Source organism: Gymnoscopelus microlampas, assembly GCF_963454915.1.
Source record: "Gymnoscopelus microlampas genome assembly, chromosome: 6".
Taxonomy (NCBI): Eukaryota; Metazoa; Chordata; class Actinopteri; order Myctophiformes; family Myctophidae; genus Gymnoscopelus; species Gymnoscopelus microlampas.
The window spans coordinates 37,820,404-37,832,501 of NC_139943.1; the positions used below are offsets into that span (position 1 = coordinate 37,820,404).

Below are 12,098 nucleotides of genomic sequence, written 5' to 3' on the forward strand. Positions count from 1 at the left end.
GCTTGAAAATACAGCAAAGGGTCTGCATTTAAAATAGAATAAGGTATTACTTTTTTTTCTTTGTCTTTTTTGAGTATTTGAGTATTTGAGAAGAACAACATGAAATGTGGGGAAATACCCGGAGGAGTAATACTGTATTTCAATATAAAGACACTAATGTTAATTTCAACATTAAGTTGATGCATATAGTTTACCACAATTTTAATGTGATAATTATGTTCCATCAAAATGGATGAGGAACAAGAAGTATTTTGAAACTGTTTTTGTATTTAATGTCCAGGTGTAATTTAGGCATAGTGATTTGAACAATGATCTTTCAAAAACAAAATAAACCAGAAAATATTACGTTTGCAAGTAAACACATTTTGTTGGAAGCTGAGTTTGTGGAACAAACCATACTTACTTTGGTGTGCAATGAAAATATTTCTTTGTGATTTGTACCTCTATCAAGTTTCCTCGTGTGGGGCACTGGCCTGTTTCAGATGTCCACATAATGAGGACAGTTTCACACAGACTCACATTAGATTGTAATGTGAGTCAAGAAAAAAGCAAATACCATCAGTAGAATAAACAGAAACATTATAGTTAAATACTTCATTGGCCTTGGAGTCAATATATCAATAACGTTATACTGTTAATATAATATATTGTTTTAGTCTGGTAAACCTCAGGCAAAAAGTCCCAGGTCACAAAGTCATTACATGTTGAATACTCATCTTTCTAAAGCCTAATGTAATCCAGATATATACACCGAGGAGGAGCATGACATTGTTGCTCAACTTGAAATGTTCATTTAAAATTTTATGTCCATCCACTCGCAAAACCCCACTCCCCACTCCACCTATCCCAGCTGCTTTTCTCCTCATACGTCACTGTACGTCCCAGATTTCACAGAGGAGCGGGGTGAACTTGTGGTCACTCATCCTCCAGGATGCGAGCATCTCTGCGTGGTGGTGGTTGAGTGTTCTCAGCTCAGTTAGCCGGCCCAGCAGACGGGCAAAATGCTGTGGCTCCTGTGGATGCTGCAGGGCACAAAACCTCCTCAGCACGTCCAACATGGGCTCCTGTAGTCTCTCCACCGCCAGCTGATCCTTCACGTATGGCCGATCTGCAGGAGAACGCAGATTGAACAGCATTCAATCTAAATTAGTAGTAGTTATGATCGCAGTTTATATGAACAATTAGCCTGTTCTGTTATTGTAAATCAGGGGTTTAGGTTATCGTGAATTGACTTGATTGACTGTTGAAGAATATATCAATAACATCATTGTCTGTACAATTAAGGACATTTGATACTGACCTGGTGTCAGAATGGTTATGGCTGTGAGTAGAGCATGCTCTTCTGGCATCATCTGGAGGTCACCAATGCTTTTGTAGAAGTTGAACATGGGTGTGATGAATTCCTCCGATATACCTGCGGAAAGATATACACGTGTTTATGCCATATTACAAATGAGTAGCAATTACAGTTCATAGCGTCAGAAGTGTTCCTTTGATCAAGTGTGCTCCCCCCGCCTGTCCTATATCAGTGTACAGTGTACACAACAATAAGTTATAAGTTACCATAAACGGATCAAGTTTCTTATCAACATCAAATAATAACAACATGCAAGCATTAAAAAAACCTATGCATGGCAACAGACTACTTATGTGCATAGAAAATAGCTGTACTTGATTGTGTAATATCCCAACATAACATCTCATAAGATAAAATACTTTTTTGTCCGTGACCCTTAACCACTTAAGTCCGATTTTATACTTGCCGAACAACAATATCATGCAAATGTATCTCTACAGTTAGATCTACACACTCATCCTATATTAAAATTGGCTTAAGGGAGGATCGGCGGGCGGTTCGGCGGATCTCTGACATCACGCTCATGTCACCATGACTCAGCCATAGCCATATAAGGAGTTCCCAATGCAGCTACGCCCAAATATGGAGTGTGTTGTCTAACCTCAATGTGTCGTCATGGCATCAGCAAACAAATCAGTCAGCTCCATATATGGGCACAAAATGGGGCATGCCCATATATGGGAATGTACTAATGAAATCAGAGATCTCCATATATGGGCATAAAAGGACTGACAGATACAGAGATCTTATATGGGCATATCAGTCAGAACGGCGGTGCGACGTAGGTGTAAGGGCCGCGTAACGGCCCGAACCTCTAGTGTTATAAATCTGCTATTTTTCCTGTTTTTGAAATTTACCTCTATAATGGCATGCCCAAAATAGGGACACCAGGGTAAAAGTGGTTAACTTGTTCAACTGGTTATTGCTTCGCATCCCTCTATAGATAAATAGATAGACGGACAGACAGACAGACAGACAGACAGACAGACAGACAGACAGACAGACAGACAGACAGACAGACAGACAGACAGATAAACTGTTGTCTATCAATATACACGGTTGATAGTAGACATATCTATCAACAGTGAATATAATTTTGTCTATCAACAATGAGACATTAATGGCAGTTATCCTTAATAGCAGTAGAAGCATTAGGGAAAGATCTGTTTCAGTCAAGAGAAAATCTGCAGTAAATATAGATATGTGAAATATTCTAAAGGAAGAGGTGAGATCACAAGAAGATGTAAATATTCATGCTTCTCTACTCATTGGATTAAAAAAATGTATAACTTCAAAGCCTTCTCAAACAATTTAATTTAGTGCGTGTGCAACAGTTCCAACTTCGGTCTACATACAGACAGACACATCATAGAGCCCATTAAACCGTCAGAAATGCCAGTGGGGATCAGACAGAGAGAGGTGGACAATAGCACCCTTCGAATGAGATTTCCTCAGGCAGCTTTGCTCCCTGTTTCCCTGTACTGGCCGTTGGTGTGAATATTTCTTAGCGCCACCATTTAGACCAGACCTGCGCTGCGTCTCCAGCCATCTCTGCAACTGTCAATTCAGCTGTCCACTCTGTCACTGAGACACCGCAAACGTGACAGCAGTGCAGTACAGTATGAATAAAGTCACCACATAGTAACACTCTTTTAAAGACTTTGGAAGGGCTAGACTAATTCATAAAGCAGTAGCAATGAATGTGAATGCATAGACTCAATACCGGGGTGAAGCCATCACACAAAGTAAACATTGTGGACTGTCTTATTTATGATGATTATGATACATGTCATACAGTACGTGTCAGCATATTGAACACACGCAGACCCAACAACACTGGAATGTTATAGGTACACTGTATCTGTTCTGATAGGCTAGCTGTGGTACATTCTCAGACATCTCCTCTACGGACCTATAAGACAGTGCCCAGACTCGCAACAGAATGAAACTGTACCCAACGAGGGTCGACTTGCAAGTGTAATCCACACCCAGGCTGGAATCAACAGGTCAGAACTCAGCTCCCAGCAGCATCATCAGAAGCAAGCTAATCCATTATTCATGATAAACCTGCCTAGACGTAGCTGTTTCGGCTTGCACATTGACCCCTCAGTATGTCACGGTGACGGTGCTGAGTGTGCAGCACCGTCACCGTGACGGTGTGCAGTCTGCTGCATGAGATGGAAAAGCGGGCTGAAGGTCTCTGAAGGTCACACATCAAAATAGGAGTATTTTCTTCTTGAGACGTACTGTAGCAGTAGTATATACACATATTCCTTACTCAAGTAAAAGTGAAAATATAAACTAGAAAAATATACTTGTAAAAGCTGAAATACCGTACCAATAAAGTAAGTGACTATTAAACTTTGACAATTCAAACTATGTATATCACGTAACAAAGTAGCTTCTACAGAGCCTCTGATAGCTGGGTTCACTAATCACTCAGCTATTTTCTTTCTCTCTCAAGTTTTGTCCCTTTTCCTCATTTGATTTTTAAGTCAATGCAATTTCATGAAGGTGTATAAGCAGCCAAAGGTAGTAAAGTACAAATAAATATACATCCACTGCTCCGCTCTATCACGTGAGTTGGGATTAGATTTGTTAGGAATGTTTGATCGTCCGCCCGGCCTGAGATCTTAAAGTCCATTTGTGCTCGCTGCATCAAAACAATGACTGAACTCTGATATATTCCAGTCCAACCCAAGCAGATCATTAAATGTTTCTAGGTGGTCTCACCACTCTTGCGTATCCTGTCCTCCAGCACTTCTGTGTGTCCATGCGGCATTTTTCGGGTGAAGACCTGAGCCGAGCGCAGAAACATGGCCTCCACAGCTGAGCCTTTTAGCAGTGCAATCTGATCTTCATGGTCCAGAGCCAAGAAACCTGCCAAAGGGACCATACAGTTCTATTCTTTACACCTTACCACACACCTTATGGCCTTTGCTACCACTGATATCACTGTATCACTCCACTCCCATACTGTATACTGTATGCATTGAGGGTTTAATGGTCTGTACTTGGTCTCCTCCTTCACGGCGGCATGCCGATGACGCTTTTGGAGCTAGCTGTCCCTCAAATCTCTATGCCAAAAATAACAAATCTACGAGCTCACAACACGTGACGTTGCAACGCAACAGGTTGTGAGCTTGTAGATCTGGTAATTTCACCAAATGGTCATCTATTTTCTCCAAAAGTTCACCTATTATGAGTTATGACATGTCGACAATAGGGATGCTATATAGTGGTTAAGATTATGGATTTTGGTGGGTGCAACAGCGATATCAAGGACCATAATCTTAGGATATAGGCATACGACTGATGTATAGTCAAATATCATTCCCCCCAAAACAACATTAGATGATATATTATACCTGGAATGTTTTTAGTAAACTCCACAAGGACTTGTACATGACTCGTTGCCATCTCCGTCAGTAGGAGGACGTTTTCTTCTGCATTGAACTCTTCTTGGAGCTGGGTAGACAATACGAACACACGTCAGTGGAACAGAGAGACATGCTGATAAGACAAGTTGCATAAGCTCCACCAGCAGAAGGCTGTGCTACCAGAACAGTGGCGTTTTGTGCTTGTTAATCTCATAAGGATATTAACTTTATGATACCCCCCTGTATACATAAAACCAGCACATAGGTCCAGATGTGTGCTGTGAGATCTCATTGCTGGAACCATGAACAAAAGAAAGCACTGTGAAAAATGGACATGTTGTCAAGAGTAACGTACCAGTTTTTTGGCCATATCCTGAGGAATTCTATGTTTGTTGTATGCATCTACTATGAAATTCAATAGCGTTTGCTGCTCTTGAGTGAGTTCAACCTTTTCCTGGATGAAAAAGAACAGAAGTTTTTGTTTTTGTCACTGTCTGTAAAGTTTAGTCATAGTGTTATATGATCTATCAGTTAGGTCAGCAGGCATTTAGAACTGATATAATATTTATGAAGTGCAAGGCTAAGAGATTAAGAATAATCCCAAACACAGTGAGTGAGGGCTTAGTACGTCATCATTCACAGCAATCACATTTGATCATTATTTCCAGTGACTGTGGCCATTATTTGCAATTATTGATACAATTCTCTGATAATCAACCCATAGGTAGCTGTTTGTGTCCCAACTGGAGAAAGCAACAGGTTGTGATTACCTTTGACAGCCTGGTCGTGGAGGTGACCTGTTTGTTGTCTCCAATGTCTGTACCTTCTGTGTCGTCACCAGTGGATTCTCCCGGGGAGGCCTTGGTATTCTTCCTCAGCCTTTTCGATTTACACTGGATCTCTGTCAACAAGCCTGCCAAAAGTGACAAAAACCTTACACTATGTGTTAAATACCTCACAAAAGTTTTTTTTCCCAGCAGTGATTCTAATCTACACAGCAAAATCTAACAATTAAAGTGAACAAATTGACCCTTACACGTACATTTTTATACTTTCAGAGTAAACACTCTGTAAACAGCTGTCAAAATTTGCACGTCTCAGATTAACATCAAGAACAACAAGAACTCCAGGACCCTAACCGGCAGGTTAGGGTCACACCCGCCAAACCACCTTGCAATATTCATCACAACTTCCCTACACTATTTATGAGCAACAGGAGCTCACCCTGTCCTACTCTCTACCAATGGCAACTCCAAATACACACAGGAAAATCCAGAGTGTTAATTTAACTCGAACAGCGTGCAGTTTCTTTTACTTGTTTAAAGTTAAATTAACACTCCTGATTTCACGCCAGTTTCAGGATAACATAGATCATTAGATTATTACTGCTAATATTATAATAAGCAATACCTACAAACAGCTGCACTGCAAAATCCACTTTTACACTCAGAGTTAAATGAACACACACAGAAGTTTCCACGGTGAGTCATTTTGTATTATTGTCTACGCCAGCGCGAACTTTTGCACGCACATTCCCACTAGGCCGAGGAAGAAATTCCACTTGAAAATGTTCAAATCAGCCTCATGGTGGCGGTATAACAGGCCGATTCGTGTTTTTACCACCGATCTGCGTGGTGACACTTTGCATGCACACTACCTAGAGGCCAAGGAAAAATGCCCTGCATTTTTCACATCTGCCTTTTAGAGCGCCACCAGGAGGCTGACTTTTGTAAAAAAAAATAAAAAAAATGTATATATTACTCCATCAGATTCTGTCCAAAAATCACGTGAATCAGTACACAGTATATCTATAGTCATGTGATCAAGACGGATGTGTCCGATATTTCATATTCCATCCAAATTGACTAACATTGGCTTCCAAAGTTTGTAGGATAAGTTGTTTTGAACAAAATGCCTCAAATCGTGAACGCAGCATGCAATTTCGTGACATTTTGCACGCACATTCCCACTAGGCTGAGGAAGAAATGCCACCCTTTTCACATTCCAGCAGGTCTAATTTAGCAAAACACAACAAAATGCCTCAAATCATGAATGCAGTGTCCGATTGCCGTGAAAGGCCTAAGAAGAAATGGCAACCTTTTCACATTGGCCTATTATAGCGCCACCAGGAACCTCCCTGACCTGGCGGAGACCTGTGCTCCGAGGAGCACTTTTTCTAGTTAGTATTTTGTTTTATCATTAAGGTGCTGTAAGATTATTTATTTTTTGTTCAAATGATTGTCAAATTGCTCTATATTCCCATAATAATCATTGCTATGAGAATATTATTTGACCCTTTTTTAAACATAAATGCATGCAAATGTCATCCAATCAGGAGAGATACCTCATACAGCAGGATACAGTATAAACAAGGACATTGGAAGTGATGGAACAAAACAATTAGCAGATGAAATTGGAACTGGAACACAATACAATTGGAGCTGATGAATGGGTTCTATCTCCTGATTGAATGTAATTGGTGTCCCATTTAAAAGAGCTCGAGAGACAGGGAGACCAATTATTACTGAACATACACTCTATAGGCCTATAGCAATGATTACAATCATAATAGAGATTTTACTTTTTAACAAAAAACGTTACATTTTAAACAAAACATATCACTTACACCACATTTTATATACTATATCTACGAGAAATGAAACAGTGGTTTTCAAATGTTTTGTCAATATCTCACACTTGTTTGTGATGCAATGTTGTGAGCTTTTAGATCTGCAATTTTTGCTTTTGTTTACTTTTGTGGGGCCTAATAATAAAATGTATCACCTATGATAACATGCCCAAAATAGAGACGCCAGGTTAAAAGATTTTATAGTCTTTTTAATTGCAGTAATAATGTGTGGTTGTCACAAAATTGCAATGCACACCTGGACTTGTCTCATCATGATCATGGGATACCAGTGTGCCCCGGCACACTGTGTGTGTGGTATGTGGAGTACAGTTCAGTTCTTAATTCAGTTGGGAATGTCAGAATATTGAATGAGGGCTTGCTTAAATGATCTTTGGGCTGGAACCAGCGAAAGACCAAACAGTTCCTGAAATTAAGATCGTTTGCTTGATTTCCTTGTTCATAATGACATTATTCAACTGTCATCTTATGTGCCAACAGCTCTTGACAAGCAACAGTAGCCTACTCACATTCTGCCAGCATGCCCATCTCTTTGCATTTTCTCAGTCGACACTCCTGGCATTTCCTGCGCATGTACATGTCCATTTCACAGTTTCCTCCACTCTTGCATTTGTACACAGCATTCTTTGTTACACTTCGTCGAAAGAAGCCTGAACATGGTTGGAAAAAAAGATTCAGTATCATGAGTCTGATTTATGCCTAATTTATGCTCTGTCACATGACAGAGTATAAATTGAGGACTACGCTTACAGAAAGACAATGACTTTTGGAACTTAAAAAGATACACAAAAGAACAGAAAGAGATAGTATAAATGTTATCAATTCTGGTCATGTAATATATTATCCTTTTTGAACATGAATGTAGACTGCATATACAGTAAAGAGGATAACAGTGTACATTTGAATGGCCAGTTGTGTTACTGTGTTCCAAGAATTTTATCGAGAGGATCCCCCCAGCCCACCTGGCAATGTTCCAGAGTGTATCAGTGCATGACCCACATGCACTCACTTGGGAACAGTTATTAGACATTCTGACATAGAACATTAAGCACAATGAAAGACATTAGCGTTTTGCACAGCTCAGGTTTCCCCCCACATTGTACAGCAGAAAGCTGAGAGGGAACCCAATCTGGCCTTTGTACCAGGCACAGGGCAGCAAAACCTAAAGCGATTCTCGGGCAAATGGCAGGACACACCGGTGGCTGCACTCCTGGCATTGTCCCACCTGACAGTGTGGAATTACACTCATATCCATTCCCCTTGTGGTTTGGCAGGAACCACAGTAAAACCACAGCGTCATAAAAACATATGTCGGGAAGAGCCGCTGGAGGCCACATCTTGGGTGCCACTACTGGATTAAGTGGATTGTTTTTTACATGAAGACGGGTTGTAAAGTTATTCTTGCTTTTGACTAGTTTCAAAGTTCAAGGACACCTCCTTTGTTCTTTATGGGTCAAGTGGTTCATCTGTTCGACTGTGTCTATGAAGTAATCTTTCTTTTGGCATCTAATCGAACAGAGAACAAATTGTAGCGTACAACAACATGCAGAAAATAAAACGGCTGAAGCATTGTGGAACATTATTGTCCCTTTAATCAGCCAGCCTCCTGCCTAATGAGTATGGAAATGACTTATTGATGTTGTATATGTATTGATGCTGACAAGATGTTACGCCACAAATTAACATATAGTATGACACTTCACCAACAGCTGATGGAATTGGGTTTTAATGCATTTCACAAATATAATCTACACACTAATAGGTCTGCAGTATATAACTAAATACCCTGCAAAACACTTCTAATGCAAATGGCCTGCTCAACACTTTTTAAGATTATTATTATAGGCCTATATTCTGCTATATTGTTCCTTTAAAATATTGTCTCTGAAAATGCCTATTACCACAAGGACTGTAAGTGAGCCAGGTTAAGTAATATATCACATATATATTACATAGAATGTCTAAGATTAATTTGACCCCTGCTAGCCCCCTACCAAACTAAAACTAAAAGCATCAGAGTTGAGGTGCTCATTGGGACCTATAGAAGTGGTGACATTTTTAACAGGAAAGTATTACTTTGTGTTGAAAAGCTCAGCATACTGTAGGTCTACAATAAACTGATTTAACCACTTAAGCCCTATATTCGACTTATTATTTTTTATTTTTTAAAAGATCCCACAATTTTTGTAACCCATTTTTTCACCCAGTGCCAATTGCCTAAACTGTAATCCTGGGCGCTTCTCTCCCTCTGCCAGTCTGGGGAGAGCCCCAAACTGAGCTCATGCTTCCTTGTCATGTCAATACGGGTTTCCCCGGTAGGATCTAGCGCGTGGAAGGAACACGTTATTCCAACCAGTTCCTTTCCCCTCCATCAGGCACCCTAGCTGACCAGGGGGAGGCAGTATAGAGACCTGGATTACTGCATGTTTTTGTAAGGGTAATTACCCTAGGGGACACAGGGAGAACATGCAAATTCCACACAGAAAGGCCGTTTCACCAACCCCACCTAGGGTATGGGCACTGATGATGCGGAGGAGTGAACACGCCCCCAGGACCCACAGCATCCCCGGCGGGAATCAAACCAAGAACCTTGCAGCTGTGAGGCGAAAGCAGTACCGACTGCGCCACCGTGACCCCTGTATACTTCGACTTATGATGAACGAAAATAGCCGAGGTTGTATACCTGATATTTTCACTATTTTTAAAATTATTATTATCATAATAATTATTATTTGTATTTAGGAAGAGTTGCCCATAATAGGTGTGCCAGGGTAAATGTGGTTAACTCTGTGAATAATTTGAATAATGGGACAACCTTACCTTTGCATCCCTCACACGTAAGAGCATTATAGTGGTAACCGGATGCCTTGTCCCCACACACGACACACAGTTCCTCCCCTTTGACCCTTCCAGCTTGAGATGTTTGCCTGGTTCTCTTGCATCCAGCAGGCAGTGCAGCAGGTACCTCCTCCATCTCAGCATCATAGGTTACCTCTTGCTGCCCCTTCCTCAGTTCGTACATCCCTGTGTGTGAGTACCAATCCTCTCCGCTGTACTGGGGGTAGTAATTGTGAGTGGAATAGTATGGCGGCGAGCACATGGCCGGCTCCATAGATGAGTACTGCATGCTGGGATATCCGGTGAAGGGCAAAACATCCGGATCCTGGAGCAGCGGACTCCCTTGGTCTGCCAGAATGTCTGAGAAAGAGAAATAAGATGGATGCTATATTACCACCACCAGTATTGACCACTTAAGCCAAGCACACTTTGTTGTATGACCAATAGGGAAAATAACAGATCTAGAAGTTCAATGTTTTGGAAATGTTCGCTTATGATGACATATCCAAAATAGGAACCCCTGGGTTAATGTAGTTAGCAACAGCTGCAAAGCAAAAATAATGAGCATTGATTCAACTCTCAGAGTTAAAGCCAATGCTCAAGATTTGTTGAGTGAATTTCATTAAGGGATTTGGAGGTTTACACCATCAGTCTGTTTTATGACAGGATCAGTATGGAATACTGTAACTACTGTATACTGTATGGCGATATCTCACAAGGAAGTATTCCATCTTTTTCAAAATGTAGTGAGGGATTTTGATTTCATTCAATGATATTACGTGTCCCAGCAGAAGCTGCAAGCCTTTGATAATGATACAGCAGTGGATAGTAATAAACCCATAAATGATTAACAACTCACTCTCACAGAGAACAATGTTACTATAAAATGACAAAGGGCTGTTGGACATTCACACAGAAATTTCAATGATGAAAAGTAGAGCTATCTTCTTTAACGCATCATTTGACAGGCTCAAAACCATTCATAACATAACATAACCATTTATTCATACATAACAAATGTATTTCTAGTCAGGAGAGGGGTAATGAAAAAAAAAGAAAATACAAATACATACAGTAGCCTTTACAACATCTATGCAAAACACATGTCTTGTCATCTGTAAGGTAGAATCCCATATACTCTGTAGCATTCAATTCTGTTCAGAATCAAAGCAAATTAATATACGATGATAACTGTACACTGACCTCCTGAGGACTTTTTCTGGACCATGGCCATCTCAGTGTCACCAAGAACCCATATGGGTGTTCTGTGCTCTGATCACAGTATTCCGAATGTAGTCCGAAACTCTACCGTTGCTCGTACCTTTGGTTTACCTATCGTTAAACATGTTTCCTCTGCTCCCTTTGATGAGAAGCCTTTCTATAAACACTGTGGAACAGTAGTTCTGTAATGGAACAGCTCGACACTTGCTTGAGGAGTGCCAAGGGGAGCAAAGGTTGTCATAGCTACTCATTAACCTGACAGTCACATTTCCTTGCATCACTGTAATGTGTGAAGTTTTCACATCTGGACAATGTAACTAACAAGCTCACTGGCCTCTAGGGGCTACTGAATGGCATATTTCTAATTCCTAATTTATTCTTTGTCATGCAACCGTATGACTCACCGCAAGAATAAAACACATTCAACTAAAAACGTGACACGTTTTGCAGATTACAATCGGTATAATCAGTATAAATTAGACATTAGGATATCAGCTCTTAACTCAGAGAACACGACAGAGGTTTTCTGGTAGACAACCTGTGGTCACATGGACTTACCAAAAAAGTGTGAGCTCTCTGACAAAGGGAAACCATCGTTGGGTGGGATTTGTAATGGTCCCACCACATTGACATCGTGGCCCACCCACTCATTCAT

The 12,098-nt window shown here is 40.6% G+C and overlaps 1 protein-coding gene across 1 annotated transcript; it reads right to left on the reverse strand.

The window, feature by feature from the left end:
* Positions 1 to 869: 869 nt before the first annotated feature.
* On the reverse strand, positions 870 to 12,098 carry nr1h4 (nuclear receptor subfamily 1, group H, member 4; the record flags this gene model as incomplete). Its single annotated transcript, XM_084060468.1, has 9 exons — positions 870 to 1,108; positions 1,301 to 1,414; positions 4,091 to 4,237; positions 4,726 to 4,825; positions 5,093 to 5,191; positions 5,508 to 5,650; positions 7,894 to 8,034; positions 10,205 to 10,582; positions 12,002 to 12,098. 9 exons carry the CDS (start codon positions 12,096 to 12,098, stop codon positions 870 to 872), a joined length of 1,458 nt encoding a protein of 485 aa, XP_083916594.1.